This window comes from Amaranthus tricolor, chromosome 10, assembly GCF_026212465.1.
Source record: "Amaranthus tricolor cultivar Red isolate AtriRed21 chromosome 10, ASM2621246v1, whole genome shotgun sequence".
NCBI classification, from domain to species: Eukaryota; Viridiplantae; Streptophyta; class Magnoliopsida; order Caryophyllales; family Amaranthaceae; genus Amaranthus; species Amaranthus tricolor.
The window spans coordinates 6,130,408-6,156,673 of NC_080056.1; the positions used below are offsets into that span (position 1 = coordinate 6,130,408).

General features: G+C 35.6%; 2 protein-coding genes across 3 annotated transcripts; both read right to left on the minus strand.

Annotated features, from left to right (window-relative positions):
- Nucleotides 1-574: 574 nt before the first annotated feature.
- Nucleotides 575-18,441, minus strand: LOC130825552 (integrin-linked protein kinase 1-like). 2 transcript variants are annotated; one of them, XM_057690837.1, is made up of 13 exons: nt 18,035-18,441; nt 17,362-17,854; nt 10,859-10,933; nt 10,660-10,764; nt 7,867-7,952; nt 7,444-7,564; nt 5,795-5,874; nt 5,599-5,661; nt 5,386-5,507; nt 4,311-4,396; nt 2,796-2,917; nt 1,315-1,487; nt 575-833 (listed from the first exon to the last, which is right to left on the minus strand). In XM_057690837.1, the coding sequence occupies exons 2-12, from the start codon at nt 17,779-17,781 to the stop codon at nt 1,349-1,351; spliced, it is 1,419 nt and encodes a 472-aa protein (XP_057546820.1). In that variant the 5' UTR covers nt 17,782-17,854; nt 18,035-18,441; the 3' UTR covers nt 575-833; nt 1,315-1,348. The 2 variants fall into 2 exon arrangements, with proteins under 2 accessions (XP_057546820.1, XP_057546819.1); XM_057690836.1 differs by having other exon boundaries at nt 7,423-7,564; nt 18,035-18,437.
- LOC130824769 (uncharacterized) lies at nt 17,842-22,945 on the minus strand. The gene is made up of 5 exons (XM_057689788.1): nt 22,883-22,945; nt 22,803-22,829; nt 19,565-20,216; nt 18,035-18,056; nt 17,842-17,854 (listed from the first exon to the last, which is right to left on the minus strand). Exons 1-5 carry the CDS (start codon nt 22,943-22,945, stop codon nt 17,842-17,844), a joined length of 777 nt encoding a protein of 258 aa, XP_057545771.1.
- Between the last annotated feature and the right edge of the window lie 3,321 nt (nt 22,946-26,266).

Sequence of the window (26,266 nt, forward strand, 5' to 3'; positions counted from 1 at the left end):
TTATTGTTTTTTGTAGTGTCTATCTTGAGCTCTTATGGCTCATTGAAGCTTTCCTTTACATTTTTAGGGAGATTGTTGGGATTTATCATTATCATACCCAATATATATTCTACTCATAGAAATTATGATTAGAGTCTGAAAAGGGATGAAAGAGAACAAACCATACCCATGTGGCCAAAGAGACTCGAATGAGTATGTTTAGTCATTCTCTTTTTAACTCGCCTTTCATGTTTGATTTCAAGCCTCACAAATGGTTAGGAACTAAATGCCCTAGCAGGTAAGTTCAGTTATGTCCTAACTCGCTTGTGGAGTGCTTGGGGCTTATCAAAATAAGAAAGCTGCGTTCGCATTATTTATTCTTCCCTTGTAGTCGTCATCACAACATAGCTACACCGAAAAAATATAAAAGATTTATATTGGTTTCAATTGTTCTAAAGAATACTTCATAGTTTTAGGGATCTTACGTTGATCTCAGGGAAGCGGGAGCAACATCAATTGGGAGACCTATGCCAATGCCAGTGGTAGAAACGATACAATAGGATTATTTACTTGAAAAGTTCGATTGAGCCACGGAGAAAGAAGTAAAAACGGGGTATATATAAATTCTTGCTCACAATGTACATAGAAAGTTATTTCAGTCCTTTCCGAAAAGACAAAAAGAAGCAAAAGAACGACAAACAAAAGAGATAATGACTTGGATCTTTTCTTTATGTATAAATACGACTTAGCCAAAACTTATTCTCATGGCTAGTCGAAACTCCAATGTGTAAATTCCCAGACGTGTTCATGTTGGATTTATTAAAATCTTCCACAAAGTATAGTTCTTCTGATTCCTGCAACACCAAAGATCATAGTATAAGACCACAAATAAAACTCTTTTTCTTGCTCCAGTAATTACTAACGTGTGCTAGCAATCAACACTACAAACACTTCTTTAGGTTCTAATGACAGTAGTAAAGGGATTGTTGACATAAATGCAAACATCATCACTAGGATACATGCCATTTTTTACGATTTTGTGGTTCAAAATCCGGAAACTAGCACGTGCCAGTTTTTACCAATTCTCTTCGGTTCAGTTTTCGATAAATTGTGACATAGCATATTACTCATCCGGATTCTCAATCTAATATCAATGGCAAGTATCTTTTACAGCATGAGATACGGTAAAGAAAAAAAAGGTATTGTGAGCTTTAACCTAATCAAAATGTGACATTTTGGTTTCTGGAGTCTACATGGGACCTGGGAAGAAAGCAATATCGTGGAAGAATTTTCAAAGAAATGTAAGTATTGCACAAAGTATAATTTCAGTCTTACCAAGTCTAATTTCGAGCAGTGTTATAGCATTTTACTACAACCAAGGAAGCTTGAAGGTATCTTTCCACCATCCTTGTTTAGAACCGTGGGCAACCACACCATCCAACCGCAAAATGATCTCAGCAAAGCTTGGTCTAAGAGAAGGATCTCCACTCCAACATAGTTCAATCAACCTGAGTTAATCAGGGAATAAAAAAAGATCATTCCATTAAATAATGACGGCTTTATATAGGGGTTTTGAGCTTACTGCTTTGCAAAACCCTGTTGCGAAACACATGTCATTATAAGCAATTATTCTAATATATTAGCATTATAAATCTTTTTTATATATGTATTAGATTCTCAAAGGTCTATTATAAGCTTTAATATACTATATGTTCTAGAAAACTTGAATTATGATAAAATAAGTATTTTTCAAGGTAACAATGCACATTGATGTTAGCAAACAAGTTGTAACACCACGATATGTTGCGTTTATGACATTGCAATAATAGAAAGGAGCAACTCTCAAATGATTAGGAATGATACGCAACTTTCCCATATTAATAGTATCAGCTACGTAAAGAGATCTTTATGCAAAGGGCAGAAAAGGTTCAACAAAGTCCTTTTTTTGTAGTCTCTTAACTAATTGTACAGCGCTTAACTAAATAAGCTTAATTATGTAACTATGAACACGCTAGCGGCATCCTTGTTGGGCAAAGTCAATTTTATATATATGGAGGAAAACAAGTTGGAGTGTAGTAATATATACACTATAATTAGTGCTTTTGCATCTAAAATATGCTCATATATATTAACTATTTTGTATGAATATTAAGACATTTCGTTAAAACTTCTAGTAATTTTCATAAAAAAGTTTTATGCATTTAAAGATTATATGTTGGAGCATAATAGCAAAGAAGAATTTACAATTACTCCGTCCCAGAGAATTTTTTCCATTTGCTTTTGGCATGGAGATTAAGAAGTTACATATACCAAGTGAAAGTAATGGAGTATTAAGAAATAAAAGAGAGGAGATAAGAGTAAAAGTGACATGGTTATATACAAAAAAAATGAGGAGTATGATACTTTTGCAGTATCTAAAGGTCTTAATATTTCAATTTATGTTTATCACTTACTATTGAATCAAATTCATCCTTCAGCCATCAAAATTTCTGAAACAGGGCTCGGTATCACCACCAAGTGTAATGCACCAACAACAATACAACATAGAAGTTTGCTCAAAAGTTCTAAGGATACAACGCAAATAAAGAACTTGGGAAACCTTTTGAAATAAATAACAAGAAGTCTCTCTTGTTTCGGGAGGGGTGGGGGGAGGGTAACACATTTGACATTTCATCTAACACATCTGGCATCTGCCAATGTGTCTCGTATGTAGAACATCAGAAAATCGGTAACCCCTAACCTCTTGACAGTTTGTACAAAGAAGTTGAATATTCTTTAAAGTAACAAAGTAATGCTTAAGGTAACAAAGAACTTACTCTTTTAATTCCGATGGATAACTTTTCAACTTCTTAAACGGTGGTCTTTTCCCCTCTAAACACATGTGCTGAATGGCTTCTTCTGCAGGTTTTGGGTGGAAAGGATGAACACCTTCAATCATCTAAAAAAACAAGCAAAATGATATAAGTGAGCCAACAAGCAGTTCACATCATTTCACAAAAGCATTTGAGTTAAAAGTTTGAATTATCCTATTTCCTCTATGAACTTTCATTTAGCTCAGAAAGAAATCAGAGACATTAGTGGTAAGAAAACTAAATTGGGCTGGGTAAGAGAAGCTTGTTATTAAAATATATGAAATTAACATAAATAGGACCCAAAATCTTTTGATTAATTGTCCCTGCAAAGCTCTCAGTATGTGTAAAACAATGTTATAATTCACTGCCTAATTAGTAATTAGTCCAAAAGTGTCCAACATGATCCCAAAATGGCCTTATTTATAAACCCTCAAGAATATTAATTAGTTTCCTTTAAGTCGTGCCACATTTCATCTTGATTACTATTAGCATCAAGCTTCAATGTCGATTAATACAGTACGGTACGAAGATCACTAGATCACTAACAGCACCCTTCTACTACCTATTTTCATTTTGCTGTATGTGACAGCGATTTTGGTCATTCGGTAATGACCATTCAGAATAGGATATACTAGTACAAAAACAAAATTAAAGAAAGAGCTTATACTTTTTCCTTTACACATCTTTGCTTCTCTGGTCATCTCGAGTTTCATCGAATGAAAGAAACAAGCAGAGGGTTACATTGACTAGCTTATTATTGAAGTTCTAATTTCATCTCGATTAGGATAATGCATTAAAGCTTCACATTTCAATGTTGATTAGGTTCCTTTACTTGTTTCAGCATTTTAAAAACCAATCAAATAATCTGTCTTATTTCTTCAATAGTATTATTTTCCTGCCTACTCGAGCCAGAAATAGAAGTCTTTGTCTTTTCTATTACAGCTTATAGCACGTAAAAAATAGAAGTAAAAATCTTTTTATATTTAAAACAGGTCTACGAGTACCCAATAAGATTTTTCACATGGCCCATGACCCGGAACTTTAAGTTATTTCTTAAAATTGACCAGCAATTAAAGCTTCGGGTCAGCAGCTTAACGGGTCGGGTTTTTTTAAACACCCCTATGGAACACTATCATGCACTAGTATCGGAAGAAGGTGATTGGAAGAAAATGACTTGCAATTAGCACCTTTACCCATGACTTACGAAACGTGTCATTAAATTTTGACTGGAGGCAACAGTGTGGTATGCCAGAGACAATAGATGACGAAGTCTGAAAATTTATATTTGCAATCATACATAACACTTCTACTTTAGATTTGACTAGCTTCACCTCAACACAGGTAGACGTTATGGATGGCTTAACAGCGTGGTATCATATACACAGATGTATTACCCATATCTAAAGTACAAAGTCAAGGTTGCATACAATCAGCCCCCCAGATTCTTCTTAGGTGCGGTAATGGAATGTTGAAAATTACCTCATAGAGAATGACAGCGAAGGAGAATGCATCCACACTCTTGTCAAATATTTCATCATTGTAGAGCTCAGGTGCTGTATATACACCTACAATGACCATAAAAGCAGAGGTATAAGAAGACAGCTTTCCTCATCTAAGTTTGTTGATAACTAATCCTAGAATTTAAGCTATTTGTTTGGTCAGTAGAAAAAGGAAAGTCTTTTTGTAAATTGGTCGTAAACTATGCCTATGCTCCATTTTGCTTGGTTACAAACCACGGTTAAAAAATGATAGTAGAAACAAAACTTCACGAGTATATGCAAACAGGAAAAAAAAATTGACCACAAGTTTTTCAGCAGATCCTGAAAGCCAAAAGGCTCAAAAATTTTAATAGAGTAATTTAAGCTTCATATTCCAGAGAATACACAGAACCATTCAAAATCCACAATGATTCATTCACATGAACAAAAAGAAATCCACCTTCAGCAACTAGAAGCTATAGTTACATTACAAAGATTTGCTAATAGCCCTAAGTGTACAAGCATTTGATATACTATCTTAAAAACTTTTAACTTCAATACATAGCAAAACAACGGATTGATCTGAAGCAAATACAAAGCTTACATATTTTCTCTAGAGTTACCATGTTCCCAAAATCAATGCTACATTTTTTATATTTATGATAAAAGTCATACTAAAGATTTGCTAAAACAATTGTCACTATTCACTATTGCATAAATTATTTTTTAATTGATAGACTAATTATAGTTCTTTGATTTCAGATTATGATTTATGATGGACTATATTAAAATGACTCATTAAATCAAGTGCACTTATTTATATGAAGTTGTAAATAAAGTTTGCTACAAAGGGTCAGTCAAGAAAAACGTCTTTATTATCATCACTAACCATGGTAAAGTTGCATACATTGAAACCCCCGAACCACGCCTAAGTGGGGGCCTTTTACTAGCATTGGAATAATTGTGTGTTGTTGATAGACATAATTAGATGAGTAGTTGTGACTTGTGATGATATAAACTTGACTCTTTTTGCAAGGAAAATAGAGCTCAAAGAGTTTCCTAACTGCTATACTTACTTGCATTACGAGTGCCAGCTCCAGGGTCCGCCATTTTAAATTTATCAGCTGATATCTTTGATAATCGTACCAAACCAAATCCTGCTACTTTCAATAGTCCTGAACTATCGAGCAAAATATTTCTGGCATCTTACCAAATTTTCAGTTATTAAAAAATTGTAATATCATCCTAGTGGTTTGTAAATAGAGTTCTTTTGCATTTGGTTGTCTTACTTGGGCTTCAGATCACAATGAACAACTGGATCAGGTCTGCACTCGTGTAGGCAATTAATTCCCCTGACAAGAAATAGCACAATCACAAGAGGAAAGAAAGTATAATAAGTTGAAACTACGAGGTGGAAGTTCCTCAATTTAGCACTACTTGAGTTTCTAAAAATTTAAAATAAAATTTACTCAGAATGGAAGATACCTTGCAATGTCAAGTGCAAATTTTAACGATTTAGATGGTTTTAACCGACCTTTCTTTTGAAGATAGCAGCCTAAATCACCCTGAAGTATAAGGAAGAAAAGATATAAACCTATATCAAAATATGAAAGCAATCAAAACTTAAAATGTCAGTAAACAAATAATCCAATATAGTTGAATTTTAAGATCATAAACAGTTAGCTGACACCAACTATCAGGACCTGAATCTTGTATCTGCTTTTTACCCAACTTAATTCAGAGAAAATATACAACGAAAAAGGTAGGATAAAATTATAATTTTCTTTTCCATCATTGAATCATTGATCAATCAATAATAAAGCTAAAGAAATAGAACCAAAAACTAACAAGGTATACTCCCATGCAACAAAGAAAAGGGCAATGGGAATATGGGATCGACAGAAAAAGTGTGGCATTGTAATATACAAGCTAAATATAACTTTGGACATCTCCAAAATGGTATTAAAAAGAATAAAAGGTTATGGGTTATTCCAGGAGATTTTTGTATCTTCATGTATGTCCTAGAGTATTGTAAAAGTCTTAAGAGCATCCTAGGTGGATGACTCTGGAATGTTGTATAAAGTTCTAGGTGATGTAGAACTTTCTAGGTTGTATATATGTATAGAGTACTAGAACTTGTAAGATAGAATGAATTGCCTATAAATAGGCATCCAAGGCATTTGTACAAACCTATTTGAGTGAATTGATAAACTCTCTTATAAACTCTCGTGTGCTCTCTTCACTTGCTTAAGTCACTATCCTTCTCTCATCTACTTTTTGGGCTAGAGTTAGTGAGAACCAAGGCACTTGGGGTGTGACAATGAGGGTGCATATCAAGCTTAACGAGACTTAGTTTGGCGCATCAAAGTTCTATGTCGGGGACGTAACTAAGCCCAACTCTACGTCTTAAGACATAACCTTCGTGACTAGCACAGGAGTTTGCCAAGTTCAACTATTGGGTAGTCTAGCACATGACTGTGCTAGATACTTGATCATCAAGCACAAGGTTAAGTGCCCAAGCATTGGGCTCCGCAAGCAAGCGGAGATTGTTGAGTGGCGCACATGGGCGTAATTCCTTTGTGAAGTGAGCCCATGTGTTGCATATACAAGCCAATGTGTTTCTTGTCTGAGCAAAGACACCCAGCAGCCCAGTGCCTTTCATATGCATCATCAAGCCAAGCCACCATTGTTTTGCTCGCCACACACTTTAGCATGATCATTCGCATGGACGATCACATCCACTGCCGAGGCTCTTGACATATCAAGTTGGTGCAGTGAAAGTATCAAGCCACAGTTGTGAGAAAGATAACATGCCAACAATAGCAAAAAGGGTTATCATTTGTAAGCTGCATTGCCATTCAATACTAGCATATAAGTCTTTTGAACCAGACAAACAAAGAACATATCCAGAACAAGGAAACTATTCCAGTTTTGTTTCTTAAAAATTTTCTTTAGGTCTGCGTACACAAAAATTATCAATCCATATGTATCAATTACACAAAACAGAACCATGGAGGTGCAACTTCATCTTTGTCACAAAGCAGCAACTGGTTGACAAAATATCATCAAGAATCAAATTAAGTTATCGAAGGAAAAATAACAAACATCATTACTTGGAGTGGTATCGGAGATACCTTTGGATGGAATTCTACTACAATCATCATTGGAATATTTTGAGTAACAGCTCCAACAAACTGAATGATATTAGGATGGCGCACCTTTTCCAACAATGTCAACTCATATTTAAAAGCATTTCTGTAAGGCAAGTTAAATAGGAAATGAACAATTCAGATCACAGATATTTATTTACTTAAAAGGTATAAGCTCTCATTAATAAAAACTACTAATAGATTAAAGCAGCATAAAAGCAAATAATAAGTTCACCATGGTTAGATAACTAATTCAGGAAAGAAGATATGGGAAACGACATAAGCACTGCTACTGGTTAAATGAACATCGTTAAAAAACACAGGGGTATTTTCCAAATACTAGGCAATGCATGAAGAAATACATATTCAGAAAATAATCAAAATTCAGAAAATGTCTCAGATAAATACATGCTTTCTGGATCAGAATAGCTCTCCTTATCTAGTATCTTTACAGCAACCTTGGTTCCATTCCACTTAGCAACTTGATATACTCCCTGATAAGTAAAATACAAGAACAAAGCTTTCAGTAAAACTGGCAAACAACAATTTTAAGAAGGGAAAATGATGAAAAGTAACATGAAGTTACAAGTAAGAAAGAGCTTAATATAAATCAAAATCCAAGGAAAGGGCAACGACAGACTTCAAAACGACAAGAACTAGTCTCAAGATCATTACTACCCGATGCATCCCACAAAGGCCCTTATCTAGAGTAGGAACCTGGGAAAGTGGAAGGGTTCGTAATACCTTGATTCAACACTAAGAGAGGGGCTAAAAAGTATGAAACACAAATCACCTCAAACAGAAAACAGGTAGAGGGGAGGATGATATTGTGCTCGGACAGGTACACAATTTGTTTAGGTGAGCACTCGCTAATACGCCCTAGCGATGAGTACATGAACATACGCGGAATATTTTAGGAATGTGCTGCATGTGATTCTTGATTTGCCACAAAGCTTGTGTTTCAATAGTATGCTTTTGGGGAATTGATTCATTTAGCCTCGGGGATTATCAATAGGGCTTTAAAAGCAGAGAAGAAAGGGGAGAGTGAAAAGGGGAGAGCCACCAAAGAGGGAAGTAATCTTCAAACGAATCACTCCTCTGAAGAAGCTTAAGGGCAGCTCATACATGAGCATGTAAAATAGAAGAGCTTAAACGAGCAAATATGAGAGCAGAGTCTCGGACGAGCATACACTTTGCTCAAGCGAGCAAGCATCTATCCCGACAACTCAACGAGCAACATGCATGAGCACAAGAAGAATGTCTAAGAATCGCAGATGAGCAACCTAAGTGCTCATACGAGTAGCCTAGGTGCTCGGACAAAAACTTTTGGCTCAGACAAGTCATTGCACATGATGCTTGGTTTTCTGTACTAAGCATGCATTTGAATCAAAGGCGAAGCCTGGATTTTGAGTTGGGGGCCAAATTGTCGATAAATTAGCAAATTATTTATTATGTAAAAACTAAGTTAAACTATGAAAATTTTAAATCATAGACTGAAATAAACTTGAATCATAGCAAAAATTATATTTAACATATAGAGTTGAAGCTTCCCTATAATTTTCCTTTTGAAAAAAAAAACTAAGTGGTTTTGACTCCATATATTTGTCTACTAAGTCTCCAAAAAAAAAACACTACTAAAATTAAGATAGAAAAAATATAGACATACGCACTAAAAATGATGAATGTGATATTATGAAAGATAATGAACAATCACATTATAATATAAATTTATTAGTTTATTAATCTATTAAAAAATAAAAGCTCATATTAGGGTTTGATCCCTTAACCTTAGATTACAAATATATTTCCCCAACCATTGAGCTATAGAGATTTTTGTTAAATTTTACGCCCTCTTTACATTTTATATCATATTAGTAAGGGGGGCCAAAGCCAAAATTACAAAGAATCACATTTTCAGCAAGGGAGCCCGGGCTTCCCCCGACCCCAATGTGGCTTCGCCCATGATTTGAATTGTATGCTTTTGAGGAATTGCTTCCGCTTGCCTTCAGAGCTATAAAGAGGGCCTTGAAGAGAGAAGAAGAGTGGTGGAAAGTCATATAAGTGTGAGAAACTTCAAGAGAAATTTGAGACAAATAGTGTGAAGGGAGAACCACTAAAGAGGGGACCTAATCTTCAAACAAAAAATCTCCATCGAAGTAGCCTAAGGGCTCATATATGAGCACGTAAAAGCTAGTTGAACACCCCAAACTTGTGAGTTCGATTGAGCAAACACTAAGGGGGTGTTTGGTATGTTCTTTTCATGTCCAAATAGGGATTCACTTAAATCATTCCATTATGTTGTTGTTATTTGCTGGCATATCAGATACATAGGGATTATAATTTCCTCCAAAGTTAATAATATAGGTTTTGTTTGTTTAACAAAATAAGCCAATCCCTTTCATAAGGGTAATAGATACCTCCAAATTGTTACCATTCATTTCTCACTAGAAATCAATTCCCCATCATTGGTGCTCTCTCTTTCTTCTCATTCCCTTATATCTATTTTATACCAAACAATTGATAATAATAACACTTAATATTAACCTTATCTTTCTTAATGCATTTCTTTTCCGTTACATTTCCATTTGCCATACCAAAAACCCCCGAAGTGAGCTTGAGAATACAATGTAATCATTTAATGTATGTAATTATTATATCACATGTTGCTATTCTAATTTTCCTTGACATTTTTCTATACTCTTTGTTGTAATTGCTGGTAGTTGTTTCGTCTCAAACACTAGCCTGTTGTCCTTCATATTCACAACAGGGTTGTTTCAAACTGACCATTGATCCGAATGCAATAGACAACAATGCCTTGCAATTGCCACTTCATAAAGAAGTAATTTTAGTGTGCCATAGGATCTAATATCATAATAGGAAATCCAATGGAATATCAGACTATAAGCTTTTGAGACAATAGTTACAGAACTAACAGCTGATGCAAGAAAAGCCAGGAAAATGGTGAACTCAACTCGCAATTGAAAACATACAGTGTTCCAGATTATAAATTATAAGAAAATAATCTAGAGTAGATAAGCAAAAAACATACACTGTATCCTATAGCAAAGAGTTTAATTTTAGTTTGTTTTCAGATTTTAGACATTATTTATCTCAGGGCATATGAGGCATATGTTCTGCTATTTTTGATTCATCATGTAAAAGATAAGAAAAATCCAGAAAATGAAAGGATGAAGACCATGCCTTTGCAATACCATCAGATCTGCGAACTTGAAGCTCAAGTGGATTAAGTTCGTATTCTGGAACTTCCTTGGGATTTGCAACTACCATTGGAGTTTTCCTAGTTTTCTGCCAGAAAACATGCAAATTAGGGAGTCTATTTGTGATTCATATAGAAACAAACAGAATAAAGAAAATTAAAATAGAACAAGTCTTATCATACAGGAACTTTTGCTCCCCGAGCCTTCAAAACATTGTACACTTCCATATTTCCATAGTACTGAGCATCAGCTGCTGCCTGCAGAGTAGCAACCTTATTGATAAGTTTTTATTACTTTCCAGTTGAGAAGAACCAAGTGAATAACAATAAGTTCAGAGAACTAGCCCCCATAGCATAAAAAAGTAGCCGGGTACCATCAGAGGTATACTTACAGAAACACAAGTCTCATTATTGATGCAACTTGAATATTTAGAGCACAAAAAAGAATGACAGACCGCGGAAGTGAAAAACAGAAGAATAAATTGATCATAGGAAAACAAGAGAGCAATATGCAGTAATAAAATAAAAGATCCAAATGATACACATCAATTTGTCATTTCAGACAGTTCAACAAAAAAAATTACACATAAGTTGGCTATGGAGTTGCAGATCAATTAGTCAAGGGTCTAAATGGTGCCTATATGAAGGAAGTTGCAACAAGAAGCGGTTGTGAACCTTGTGTGCTTAAGAAATTAGAAACTAACATTAACTAGCATGAATCAACAGTGTTAGATTATGAAAATAAACATATCCAGTATATTTTAATTAGGGTTAGTGTAGAAGTTACTTATTACAGCAGTTACATAGTAAGTGTCGGTTACTTAGAAAGAGCAGTTATGTATTAATGTGGCAGTTATGTAGTGTACTTGTATAAAACAAAACCCTATGATTGAATGAAGAATAGGGATTCAGAAAATAAACTCTCAAAATCGATATTAAACCAGAAATCATGGTATCTGAGCCGATGGTTCGATCAACAAGTTAAAAATGGTAGGTTCGAAAAGAATGCCGTTCCTACCCTAATTGATTACTCCCACATGCGAACTTGACGGGGGTTTCGCATATGAGGGGGGTGTTGGGATGAGTTATCCCACATCGATAAATTGAAAATGGTGTGCACGCTTTATAAGCTATTAGAGACCTAACAGTCAAAACCAACAAAAGTCAACAAGACACAAACACAATCGAGACCTACTACAGTACACTACTCATGCTTTGGAAGGAAATAGATAGAAGACAACCGAACCCCATGAAGGATCCAGAAGACATCATCATCTACAATCAGTTAACCCAACAAAATCGTTTATACCAGTTTTTAGCCGGAATCAATGAGTCATTTGACAAAGACAGAAGAGATCTTCTTCTTTTAGACCCACTCCCAACAGTGGAGGAGGCCTATGCTAGCATAAGGAGGGAGGTAATGAGACGCCACATCATGAAGAAGGACCCCTCATCAGATCTTGACTCACCGGGCACCGGTGGGGCTTTCTCAGCCAAAGGGAAAACTTACCGGAGGGATGATGAAAAAACTCACCTAAATTGTACCTACTGTGGTGGTACGAGGCACACAAAAAACAAGTGTTTTAAACTCGTGGGTTACCCAGAGTGGTGGCCGGATACCAAGAAAAGGGGAGAAAGAAAACCGGCTCAATTTCTAGATCAACATCGGACGGGAACGGCAGCCGTAGGATGGAGCACATAAGGTCCAACACCCATGGAAGAAGGGGAGAAACAAGGAGAAGCCATGAATATGACAGACTCCAAGAACAACGAGGAAGAAGGTACCAGAAGCAGAGAAGGAGGCGCCCTCACCTTAGGGTTCAGGGGAGAGGGTGAGAAAAGAGGGAGAGTCACTCCGCCTTTTAAAGGGGAGAAAGGGTCACGTGGCTACTCTCTCCCATGCCAAAATTTTTCGTCCTCTTTTAATACATCGTCTTATTTTAAAGGGGGTTGGATCTTTGATTGTGGTGCCATCGATTCAATGTCATATGACCCGAGCGATTTTTTAACTTGTGACAAACCCATGAAAAACATCATTAAAACAGCTAATGGGGAAAAAATTGAAGTGAGCGGAGCTGGGACTATTTCTTTTACAAAAAATCTCACTTTAAAAAATTGTTTATTTGTCCCTGACCTGTCACATAAATTATTGTCAGTAAGCCAGCTCACTAGAGACCTCGATTGTACTATTCTCATTAAACCTGGATGTTGTTTTGTGCAAGATGCCCAGACAGGGAAAATTATTGGGCATGGTATTGAGAGAGGTGGACTATATTACTTGGAAGAGGAGACTCAAAAAGGCAAAGCGGTTCTTGTTCGCGAGTCAGAGGAAGGACAACCATGGACGTGGCATCGACGTTTGGGAGATCCATCAATAGGGTATCTAGAAAAACTTTTTCCTAATTTTGTAGGGTTGAAATCTGAGTTTAAGTGTGAAACTTGTATTCTTGCAAAAAGTCATAAACACTCATATTCTAATAGTTTGAATAAAGCCGATATGCCTTTTATGTTGGTTCATTCTGATGTGTGGGGTCCTGCTCCCGTAGTAGGCTTACATGGGTTTTCATACTTTGTTACGTTTATTGATGATTGCACCCGAATGAGTTGGATTTACTTCCTTAAACAGAAATCTGAAGTGTTTCATGTGTTTGTTGAATTCTATAATATGATCTGTACCCAATTCCAAACCCAACCCCGCATGTTCCAAACTGATAACGGGAAAGAATACATTAACTCTAACATGCAACAATTCTTTAAACAAAAGGGACTTATACATCAGACCTCTTGCCCTAATACACCTCAACAAAATGGAGTGGCAGAACGGAAAAATCGCACACTTCTTGAGATGACCCGTACTATGATGCTTGATTCCCATGCTCCCACTAATCTTTGGCCTGAAGCTATCGCCACCGCCAACTACCTTACCAATAACTTCCCACAAAGAGTCTTCAATACCATACACCCTTAGCCACACTCCAAACCCATTTTTCTGTACCTTCCTCACATACTCTACATCCTCGTATATTTGGGTGCATAGTTTTTGTTCATTGTCCAGCTCGGGTACAAAACAAACTTGAACCAAGAGCGATCAAATGTGTTCTTATCGGATATGGTAGGAATCAGAAGGGTTAACGGTGTTATGATCCCTTAACTAGAAAAGTCTACACCACCATGGATTACGAATTCATCGAGAACGAATACTACTACCACCATCTTCGATGTCAGGGGGGGAAGCAAAATGACGATCTCAGATGGTTAGTCACTCCGTGGTTGTCCAACCTAGACCCAAAAGATCAAGTAGACGATGCTACAGAGCCACCTCACCAAGATATTTTGTCCACTCCTCTGCCACTCCCAATCCTGTCTGGTCATCAGGTGAGTCATGCAAATCTTGATAGTATTGTTCCAATTGACACTTTGAATGATGAAAATGTGGTTTTTGACACTTTGATTGATGAAAATGTGGTTGTTGACACTTTGAATGAGGAAATTGTCGCAAATACAATTAAAACAGGGAATCATGATAGTCAAAATGTTGATAGTGAATCATATGTTTTACCCCCTCGTTCCACTCGAGGAGTTCCTCCAAGGAGATATGATCCAGAGTATGAAGCAAAACGTTCGAGATATCCCTTTAAGAAGTCTGACACAGGAAATTTGTCACGGAGTGCCTTAGCATTTAAGGCAATCCTAGATGCAACCAAAAGCCCGACCACGGTCGAAGAAGCCCTAACTTCCGCTCACTGAAGAAAAGCTATGGAGGAAGAGATCAAAGCTCTCAAGAAGAATGGCACATGGGAAAAGTGCACCTTACCGAACAGATTGAAAGTTGTCGGTTGTAAATGGGTATTCACAATCAAATACAAATCAGATGGCACAATTGAAAGATACAAAGCTCGACTCGTGGCAAAAGGATACACTCAGACGTATGGAGTTGATTACTCAGAAACCTTCTCTCCAGTTGCTAAGCTTGATACAATTCGAGTTCTGTTCAGCATTGCAGCAAACTTAGACTGGCCCCTTCACCAATTTGACGTGAAAAATGCGTTTCTACATGGAGAACTACAGGAGGAAGTGTACATGGAAGCCCCACCAGGGTTTACATCAGGGTTCTCAGAAAATGAGGGGTGCAGGTTGAGGAAAGCTTTGTATGGGTTGAAACAGTCTCCTAGAGCATGGTTTGGAAGATTCACCTCTGCGATGAAGAGATTTGGTTACCGCCAAAGCAACTCGGATCACACCTTGTTTCTCAGACGAAGAGGAAGGAGAATAACATGTCTAATAATATATGTTGATGACATGATCATCACCGGGGATGACAGAGAAGAAATAGTCAATCTAAAGGAAAAACTATTCCAAGAATTTGAGATGAAAGACCTTGGCAGACTGAAATACTTTCTAGGGATTGAAGTTCTCAGATCAAACAAGGGAATCTTCATATCCCAGAGGAAGTATGTTTTAGACCTGTTAGCTGAAACAGGGATGCTGGACTGCAAGCCCGTTGAGACATTAATGATGATGAACCATGGACTTTAGATGATTGAAAGAGGAAAACTGGCTGATCGAATGCAGTATCAACGCATGGTAGGGAAATTAATCTACTTAGCTCACACAAGGCCTGATATTGCATACGCAGTAGGAGTAGTTAGCCGAGTCATGCACAGACTGCAGGTTCAGCGTATGGACGCAGTTTATAGGATTCTCAAGTACCTCAAAGGATGCCCTGGAAAGGGAATCTTAAATCAGAAGAATGGTCACCTTAATCTTGTGGCATATACAGACGCTGATTGGGCAGGAGACAGAGACGATAGGAAGTCAACATCAGGCTACTTTACGCTATTAGGAGGAAATCTAGTCATGTGGAGAAGCAAGAAACAAAAGGTGGTTGCTATGTCCAGTGCAGAAGCTGAATTCAGGGGTGTAGCGAAGGGAATCACAGAAGTTCTATGGCTGAGAAAGTTACTAACTGAACTGGGGTTTACCCCTACGAGGAGTTGTGAGCTATACTGTGATAATCAAGCGGCTATCAACATTTCAGAAAACCCAGTTCAACACGATCGCACAAAACATGTAGAAGTCGACAGACATTTTATAAAGGAGAAACTAGAAGCACAGGTGATCAAACTTCCACATGTCAAGTCAAAATATCAACTAGCGGATATTCTTACAAAGGCAGTTGGATCTCAGTTCTTTGAAGAAGTTTTACGCAAGTTGGGTGTTGGTGACCCGACGACCCAACTTGAGGGGGAGTGTTAGATTATGAAAATAAACATATCCAGTATATTTTAATTAGGGTTAGTGTAGAAGTTACTTATTACAGCAGTTATTACATAGTAAGTGTCGGTTACTTAGAAAGAGCAGTCATGTAATAATGTGGCAGTTATGTAGTGCACTTGTATAAAACAAAACCCTATGATTGAATGAAGAATAGGGATTCAGAAAATAAACTCTCAAAATCGATATTAAACCAGAAATCAAACAGTACCAAAATTACATAGCAGCAGCTGAGAGGATATAAGAGTAAGTTAGAAATACATCAGAAATCATCAACTCTTTCGAGTTTTCACCTAACAAAAATAGAAGTAAGACAAACTGTCTTAGGCAATATTATACACATCATTAAAACACATTGCATTTTAATATTCTTTGTTGGAATTAAGTTAATTTTCACGTATATCATCTTTATCAAAACCTTGAATAGAATTTTAAGAGAATCAATATCAATTTCAATAAGTTTTTCAGTTGTAAATGTATCTGTCATCATATCTGAGCCATCAGCATCTATATGAATCGCTGAACATTGACTTCACATATTTAAAGGTATCTAACATGCACTTGTTTGGAACTATCATAAAAATGAAGGACACTATGCCATATCACAGTTCACAATGTAGAAGATATTTTCCTATTTCACGCATCTGATATACATTTAATGTAGGAACTCTTAACAAGCTTTAGAAAACTCCCCAACTTCTGTCACTCATGAAAAATGAATATACCCAACTTCCACCCCGCCTCTTACTGTCGTACATGCATTATATGTGCCCTATATTAACGTCATTTCTTACAAATTTCCTTCTATATTTTTTTACCCAAACTGTAGGTAAGCGTCCAAAGATAGAATAGCATTTGAATAATTTGATCGATTTCAGGAACACACATTAGTTCTACCATGCTAATGAATTTGTGACCATTCCAAATAAATAATACTAGCTTACAGCTTGCAATACTATTACGTTCCCACTGTTTTCTCCACAAACCTTTAATTGACAAATGCGACTAAAGCCTTCAAAAAATTAATCATGGCTTTGATTGACATTTGACACAAAACTTTGAAGTACTACATGATATGAATAAAACACGTCAATTCATAGCTTTAATTAATAATTATTATGAAAAGCCCCAAACTGTTGATTTCACACTTGCCGACTAAAAAATAAACATAATCCCCTCCACAATCCACTTAATAAGGGAACTACATCTAATCTTATTTGCCAATTATTTATCTAGTAAATAGTTGTTTAATCTTAGAATCATCATCAAATTTTATCAATCACTTACCTATTAGACATTGTATTAATAACATCAAGCGAGATTATTTTCAGTATTTGAATTGAAACGGATAGAAAGATGGTACTAATTTATAATTAGAATTAGTTGAATTGGACAGAAAGATAGATGCATACCGTACTACCCCAACGATCACGAGCATCAATATTAGCTTTACGACTTAACAGCGACTTCACCACCTCAATATGCCCTTCACACGCGGCAATATGCAAAGCGGTTCTTCCATCCAAATCAATGCTATTAACATCAGTTCCTTCATTCAACAAACCTTCAATTCCTTTCACATCCCCTGTACAAGCCATGAACAATAACTGCATCGTTGAGTCCAGATTCTCCGGTACCGTCAACGGCTCCTCCAGCACCGTGCTTCGCCGAATCGGATCGAGCGATGACTGTCGTCCGAAGCTGAATCTTTTAGTGTTTCTCTGAGGATCCATTGATGATTGTCTCCTGAAGCTAAACCTCCCAGACCTCCTTAATGATCCTGCCGAAAATTGTCTCGAAATTCCTCGCTTTATTTGTGCCGCCATCTCCATTTTAATTAAACTTCTCGCTTCTCTATCTGATTTCAAAAGCTTAATTTCTTGATAGAATTATCACTCAACAGACCTGCAATCATCAAAAATAAGAAAAGAAGTCAAAATCCAGAAACAGTGTTTTAATTGATTAAATTTGTGAAATTTCATACAAAAATTCAACAATAAAACATTAAAAGGGTCAATAATCGAAACGATTACAGACGATGGCTGAACAATTGACAAATAAAAAATATATAGAGATTATACATACATTTCGATTAAAGATTGATAAACTAATTGACATTCATATAAACAAATAACAGAATCAAAAAGCTCGATCGAGAGCTCTAGCGATGAGCAAGAGCTCTCGAAATCGAGCAGACAAAGCCAGAAATGTTTGAGGAAGGAAGAGCAGAGAGAAGATAAAACGAGAACCGATAACTTTTAGAGAGAGAAGAGAGATTTGAGGAGAAAGAAAAGGAAAAATAGATTGATCCGAAGGAAACGCCTGAAAGGGAGAGAGAAAAGTAAAGGACGAAGAAGCAAGAAAAAGGTGTAAAAATGGCGGAAAATGGAAGCGATGGATGGAAGGAAAAAAAATGGGAAAAAAGAAAATAAGAGGAGAGGAATTGTTTCCACTCTCTGAAAGACCGTTATTTTTTCTGTGACGGTTTTGATTATTACCAATTAAGATAGTACATAGTTAGCCGCCTATGAGGCTAGGACCCAATTAACCATGAAAATTGTGGTGCTAATTACTTAGACTTCAACCGTCCTGAAATACCCGTTACATTGTAGACATTGACATATACTTTCTTTATTTCAATTTACTCTCAATATTGGAGATAGTTACTCTATTCACTTATCTCTCTTAATTTGTAATCTATAAGTTAAAACATAATCAAGTGAGATCTTGTTTGATTCGTTTCGATGCAAAGATTATTAATATCAAATTTTTATAATTTTTTATCATATATAATTATAGATATTAAGGATTGAATGTCAATTGAAATTTATTTTGAATCATCTAATCGCATACTTTCATAATATTAACTTTTTATAATTCTTAGATGTGTATAGTTAAATACTCTATAAATGAACATAATATGACATTGAATTGCGTAGAAATTTAAATGTGGTAAGTATAGTAGAAACGGAAGAATATATACATACTAGATATGTTGTGTTTGATATCAAGTTGTGGTGTGTCAATTTGTGTTGTGGTGTGTCAATTTGTGTTGTGTTGACGCTAAAAAACAAAGCTCATACAAGGCCTACAATAATTTGTCATCGTGTTGTTCATATGTGTCGTTCCATTAATAATTTTCTTATAAAAAAAATTACTTTAATTATATTACATTATAATTATAATTGTATACATATTACTTCTTCATCATCGTCATACCAAATGTATTCCGCTTATAGAAAATTATGATCAGGGTCTGGGGAAGGAAGAAAGACGGCAGTTCATACCCATAAAGAAAAGTGCGGTCAAAGAGTCCCTCGACTCGAGAAAGGTCTTCAAAGAGAGAGAAATCTGCAACTTACAAATAGAATAAAAGAATACGTACAAATAACTAAAAATAAAGATAAAAGTAAAGAAGAAGGTAAAGCGCGATAATTGAAGGCAATGAACAATAACAAACGATGGGTAAAAGGGACGGGTTTAGTAATCTAAGACTTGGATAAGGCGCCGCCAACTGCCCCTATCCTTGGTCAGGTCCTTGGAGAGGTGAAGTTCATGCATGTCTTTTAATCTGTTCCTCCCACGTTCTCCTAAGTCATCCTCAACTTCTCTTGCCCTTCACTATGATGCATTCGATCCTTTTTACTGGGGCGTCATGTGTCCTTCTCTGCAGATGCCCAAACCATCTCAACCTGTTCTCCCACATCTTTGCAGAGAGAGGTGCAACCCCTAATTTCTCCCTAAATTCACGGTTTCTTATCCTATCCATCATAGTATTACCACACATCCACCTCAGCATACGCATTTTTGTTACTTCTATCCTTTGTTCGAAAACCTTCTTTACGGGCCAACATTCTGTCTCATATAACAACGTCGGCCTAATTGCAACGTGGTAAAATTTACCTTTTAATCTCCTCGGAAACTTTTTATCACAAAGCACCCCGGTTGCTGCTCGCCACTTAAGCCAACCCGCTTGTATACGATTAGTAACGTCTCCATCGATTTCCCCATTACTCTGAATCACTGATCCCAAATATTTGAACTTGGACATACATGCGACAACTTCTCCCCCTACGGTCACCTCTGGCTCCCCTATCGATTCTTTCCCACTGAAAATGCATCGCAAGTATTTTGTCTTCGAACGATTTATGCGCAACCCCTTACCCTGTAAGGCTTCCCTCCACTCTTCCAATTTAATGTTAGCCTCCTCCTTTTTTTCTGCAACCAAAACTATGTCATCAGCAAAAAGAATGCACCATGGTACGATCTCCCAAATGGATTTTGAGATTACTGATAGTCTATTTAGTTGTCTTCTTATTGCTTCTTACCTTTTTTTTTCAAGTAGCTGTTTCTTTGTGAAAATATCGCCACCCATATCCTTTTTTATGCAGGGCTTCTACATATTTGGGGGTAAAATCGACCGCTTTCTTCTAGTCCTCCCTGTGAAAGGAGTACATGTATGGATTTTTCATCATCTCTCCTCACTCAAACCCTACTTCCAAGCGGGACATTGGGTATTATTATTATTATTATTATTATTATTATTATTATTGAAGGTTACAACCTATTACTCATCTCTTTTCGTGCGACATCCCTGTCTCACAACCTACTATCGATCCCTTTTCAATCGACACCACTATCTCTCCTCTTCCTTCACCGCATCCACCCCTTCACATATCTCTCCCTTTCCTTCACCTCATCCACCCTTCACATGAGTTAGTTTGATGAATGATTGTGGATCCTCCTCTAATCTTTCTTACCACCAATAAACTTGGTAGTTTTTCAAGTTCAAAAAATCGTCTTGAAAAGAGTTGGTATAGTAAGTATAGAAAGTATTTGAAATCGAAGAAAATATAACATTGCTGATCACCATTTTTCATTTTTATTATTGAAAACGATGCTATATTAAAGATCAAACTTAATGCTAGGAGTTAATAAGACTAAATCAGTTTTAAGAAGATGAAACGACCCAAAATAGGATATTAGGATCCAAAGCACACCCCTGACAATCTGCTCGTTCAAGCTCCCATCATGCTCGTTCTAGCAGGTCTTGAATTAGGCTACTGTCTTGTTGCACGTCTTATGCTCGTTCAAGCCAATATGTCACTCGTTCGAGCACTCATGGTCAGAGCCTTTTGGATGCTTCCTTCTTTGCTGCTCGTTCAAGGCAATGGGTAGAATGCTTGTGCCTTGTTCAAGCATGAACTACAAAGCCAAACTGCTGAACTTCATCATTCATTATTCCGCTTAATATCCTTATTTAAGTGCCTCCATCAATACACCCATAACTCAAGCATTAATTCATACACTTAAACATCATCATAAACATCCACATTTAACACCATATTAAGTCATCAACTTAATACACCCATTAATATACTCATAAGATTTTATCTCTACACACTAATGTACATACTTTATTTGGTGCACTCAAGTTACCATTAACACTAATAATTATTTTTAAAATTACTTTGATATTTTGGATATATAAATAGTATTATGATATTAAATAATTTTATTTTACTCCATTTACTAAAATAATGATAGGATTATTTTGTATTAAAGTATATATTAGCGAGTTAATTGATAATTATAATCATAATAATGAGCTTAAGGTAGTTGATTTGGTCAACATCTAAGGAAGATATTATCTTGTCTTCTTGTAAATCTTGAAGAGGAAGATCACGTAATTAAAAAAGAACGAATAGATAATCAGAAGAGTCAATAGTGATTTGTTTATGATTTTTTTTTTCTGTAGAATTGGGTAAAGATTTGACAACCATACATTGTCTTAAATTAGTTCCACTGACGACCCTGTAATCTATATGCACATGTTAGGTACCATTTGGTCAAACTTTGCATTTAAGTGTTAACTACCATTTGGATCATCAATTTGGAAATCCGATCACTCGATATTTATTTAATTTTGTAATTAAATTTATTTTGGCACGATTTAAAAATAAATTTACAATTATATATTTCCTTTATTCTACTATACATGTTGTATTTGATTTTTACGCAATTCAATGTGTTATTATAATCATTTATATATTGAACTATACACATCTAAAAATTATAAAAAGTTAATATTATGAAAGTCTGCGATTAGAATATTCAAACAAAATCTCAGTTCACTATATTTTTCCTTATGCATTAGGCGTAATATATGAAATAAGCTTGAAGGATAATAGTGTCAATGAGTACAAGTTGTAACGAGTATTTCAGAACGGAAGAAGTAAAAACCAAAATGGACTTAACATCTGATTTTAAACCGACTCAAAACATATGTCTCAAAATTGACTCAATAACTCGAATAGATTTTTTCTACACGCTATCAAGTTGTTCTTAAAGAAATGACATATGTAAAGATATCTATCTTTAATTAGGAATGACAAAATTATTTAGATTCTAGCCACTTTCCTTCTTTTCCTTTGTCTATTCTATATAAATAAATGAATGATCGTGGGTTCAACGCCCATCCTAGAGATGACTCTATTTTTTACTCCCAAGGGGTCTGGGTTGGGGTCCAAAAAACATAAATGGGTTTGGATCCAACAACTTTAAACCCAAATCCAATCTAAACTCTCTTTACATACTCGTTTAAAACCTAGACCCGTCAGACCTCTTATAGACCCGACTCGTTATACAACTCATAATCGATCTTAAACTCATTCTAAATCTATTTTATATTTAATTACACTCGTTTTTAGACTTATACACATCAATAAGGACCCTAAATTCTAAAATTTTTAAAAATTACAGATCTATGTTCAGATCTAAATCCACAAAAAAAAAAAAAACAAAATAAATAAGACAAACAATTATATTTTTATTTACATAGAGAGTAACATACAAGTTCTTTCAACGACCACACATCATACTACACAATCACAAAACAAGTACTAGTATAATTAACATCCTTAGTATTAGTACAATATACTCCATATTGAAGTAATATACAACATTCTTAGTATTCTCGGTCCCACTTATTTGCATTGTTTAGATGAAAGAACTCTTACATTATTGTTAGAAATGATGTAAAATAAGCAAGAAAATTTTCGACTATTTGTAAGATTATATTCAACCGGTGAAAGTGGCCGAAAGTTGGTCGAAATGCATCCTATTAATATTTCTACAACCTGCTCAGAGGTAAGCCCGAATGGACGTACCAGTGGGCTTGTCAGAGTATTCGCTTGATGAACTTCCTCCAATTTGTCTGCTATCACTTCGTTGAAGCTTTTCTTCTATTTTTGCCCAGTTTATGTTTATGAATTAACTCTTGGGCCCACATTCTACATAAACCTGCGCAAATCATCTATTTAGAGGTGTTTAAACCATATTTGATAATCTGATATTTATTCGATATTGTAACCCAATTTAATTTGATCCGACATAAATAATGGATTAATAATATGTATAAACCAATACCCAATTTTAAACTGACTTGAATTATCTGATCTGAAATCAACCGGATGACCCAAGTGAATACTGTCAAGGAACCAACTCAACCAAAAGCTTAAGCTGATGGTTGAGGTCTCGGGATATGTTATATACTCTAAACGCCCCCTCAGTCCCTCACTTAAGAGCTCATTGGGTTAGAAGTGTAGATGTACATAGATGCTGAATATTCCACTTTAAATGAGGGGTGGTTGAGATTCGAACCTGTGAACTCTTGTCACGATAGCTACTGATAACATGTCAAGGAACCAACTTAACCAAAAGCTTAACCTCATGGTTGCGACCCCAACATATGATATAGTCTAACAAATACCTTTAAACTTATCTTACCTAAAAAATGTTTATCGTAAATTGTAGTTTTGTATCTATATTGATATGTCAAATTTTGATCGATCTAAATTGTTTTGAAATTCAATTGGAATTTATTGGGTCTACATTCGAAAATAACTTGGTTTGAAAATACGAATCCAACCATTTTTGTCCCTTTTTTCAATTTGTTGAATTTTTAAGTTCTACGTTATAATAATTTTAGTTAGCACTTATAATATTTTCTAATCAAGTTTTAAAATTTTAATTTATTTATTTGTTAGAGCGTTTACATCGCAATTTTCTTTCTATAAGTAAGTATTTTCTAAAAAAAAAAATATTATTATATACATATTTTTGAAATAAAACCTTAGAACCAAAACCAAAACTAAAAATCTTAATCCAACCGAAAATAATCAAAGACGAAATTGACCTCTCCTCCCAAGTCCCAACAGACTAATCATATGTCTATAAGTATAATGGTAATTATTGAATCAATTGATGTAATCTTGCATGTTAGACTTATCTAGAGAGTAACTCAATTAAAGGTTTAGTCAATGATGAAAGCTTTAGAATATGTTATATAATTCTATCAGTTCTTCACACAAGGGTATATTAAATATGAATCCGTAAACGTTCCATCATGTTGATGTTTGATAACAAGTCAGAAACCTACTTCGTTAAGAGGTTAAACAAGTGATCACTAAAGCTTATGAGGCCGCCTCCTGGTAAGATGACTTCAAAACAAGAAGTTCATATGCTAATAATTTGTATTATTAGACTACTTTATTCATATACCATCTCACAGAAAGACCATCTCATACTATTAACGAGTAAGATCTAGGTCTTATTTGGATGGAGGGAAATGGAGGAAAAAGAAAGGAAATGATTTGAAGGGATGAGGATTCCCTTGTTTGGATAGCAAAAGGAAGATAGAGGATTTAAAGGAAGGAATTTGGAGGGATTAAGCTCATTCATTTTGTTAACATTCAAATCTCTCTATATGAGGTAAGATTTGGAAAAAAAAAAGAGATTCCTTTCTTTCCTTCCCCTTCCTTCCTATACAAAAAATAAAGTCTTTTCCCTTTCTTTTCGTTTCTTTCCTTTCCCTTCCTTTCCCTTCCTTTCTATTCTCTTATAATTTGCTATCCAAATATAGTGTTAGTACCTTCATTCTAGATGTATCAGAATCTGCCCAAGCAAGGAGCCAGAAGCAGTCAACTCCAACACTATTTTTACCAGTATATGCCACCGCAGCTAGGGATGTTCAAAACCGAATATCAGGTCGACCCGGATCCGAAAATCTGGATATCCGATTTTTCGGATACCTAAAAACTTGATCCGGTTTCGACCCGGTTTAAACCGAGTATCTGAATTTCGGATACCCAGGTCGGATCCGGATACCCAAATTTATTAGAATTTATTTTTTTTGTCCTTTTTCATTCAACCATGCGTTTTTATCTCTATTTTTATTTATAATATTTTTTATATAAAATTGAAATACTAACTCTTTAAAAATATTTAGATTAATTAGTCATAAAAGACAAATTAAGAAAATTAAAGAATAATATTATTACACATTGGTTTAAGTCGTCATCATCATCATCTTACCCAGTTTATCCCGATCATAGAAAACTAAGGCCAAGGTCTGGGGAGGGAAAGACGGCGGCAACTCATACCCATAAAGGAGAGCACGGCCAAAGGAGTCCGCCGACTCGAGGAAGATAAAGAGACGTAATTACACGTGAAAGATACCTTAAAGGCCTTTAAAAAAAGAAGGACCACTACAAAAAGAATACAAAGAACTAATAGAAAGGAAAAGATAAAAGCAAGAGGTTAAAAACACTAAAAGGTAAACTAAGAGGTCATCAGTAATCTAAGATACGGATATGGCGTCTCCAACTGCTCCTATCCCTAGTCAGGTTCGCATAGAGGTTTAACTCATGCAAGTCAACTCTTATTTGCTCATCCCAAGTTCTCATTGGGTCTTCCTCGATTCCTCTTACCCTCTACTATAAAGCTTTCTACCCTCCTCATAAGGGCGTCGAAGGTTTTTCTTTGCACATGACCAAACCACCTCAATCTATTTTCACGCATTTTTTTTCAGATATAAGGGTTACCCCTAGTTTGTCCCTAAACTCTTGGTTCTTAATTCCATCCATCAATGTGTGCCCACACATCCACCTTAACATACGCATTTCTGTAACTTCCATCTTATGTTCGAAAATCTTCTTTACAGGCTAACATTCGGTCCCATGAGCAGATCTGATTGCCGCTCGGTAGAATTGGTTTAAGTAAGAACAATAGAAATATTTGTGGGAGAAAAATTATATTTAGATTCAACATATGGTTAGCTTAATAGATACCATCATTATTTTATTACGAAAAGTAAAAAACAAAGAAATAAATAAATAAATAAAACTGGATATCGAATACCCAGTTTCCAAAATTATGTGACCCGGATCCGAATTCGACACCCGGTTGAAAACCGGGTACCCGAACCGGATTATCCGATTTGCGAAAACTGAGTAAGTTATCTGGTTTTAAAAACCG

Coding starts and splice junctions, on each gene's coding strand:
- LOC130825552 (XM_057690836.1), bottom strand. CDS start 17,781: ATGGAGATGGCGGCACAAATAAAGCGAGGAATTTCGAGACAATTTTCG. Junction 10,765..10,858: donor CTCGGGGAGCAAAAGTTCCT/GTATGATAAGAC, acceptor GTTTTCTGGCAG/AAAACTAGGAAAACTCCAAT. Junction 5,662..5,794: donor TTTGCACTTGACATTGCAAG/GTATCTTCCATT, acceptor ATTTCTTGTCAG/GGGAATTAATTGCCTACACG.
- LOC130824769 (XM_057689788.1), bottom strand. CDS start 22,945: ATGCAAATAAGTGGGACCGAGAATACTAAGAATGTTGTATATTACTTC. Junction 22,830..22,882: donor ACTTCAATATGGAGTATATT/GTACTAATACTA, acceptor GTGATTGTGTAG/TATGATGTGTGGTCGTTGAA. Junction 20,217..22,802: donor TGTGGTCGTTGAAAGAACTT/GTATGTTACTCT, acceptor TCCATTTGGGAG/ATCGTACCATGGTGCATTCT.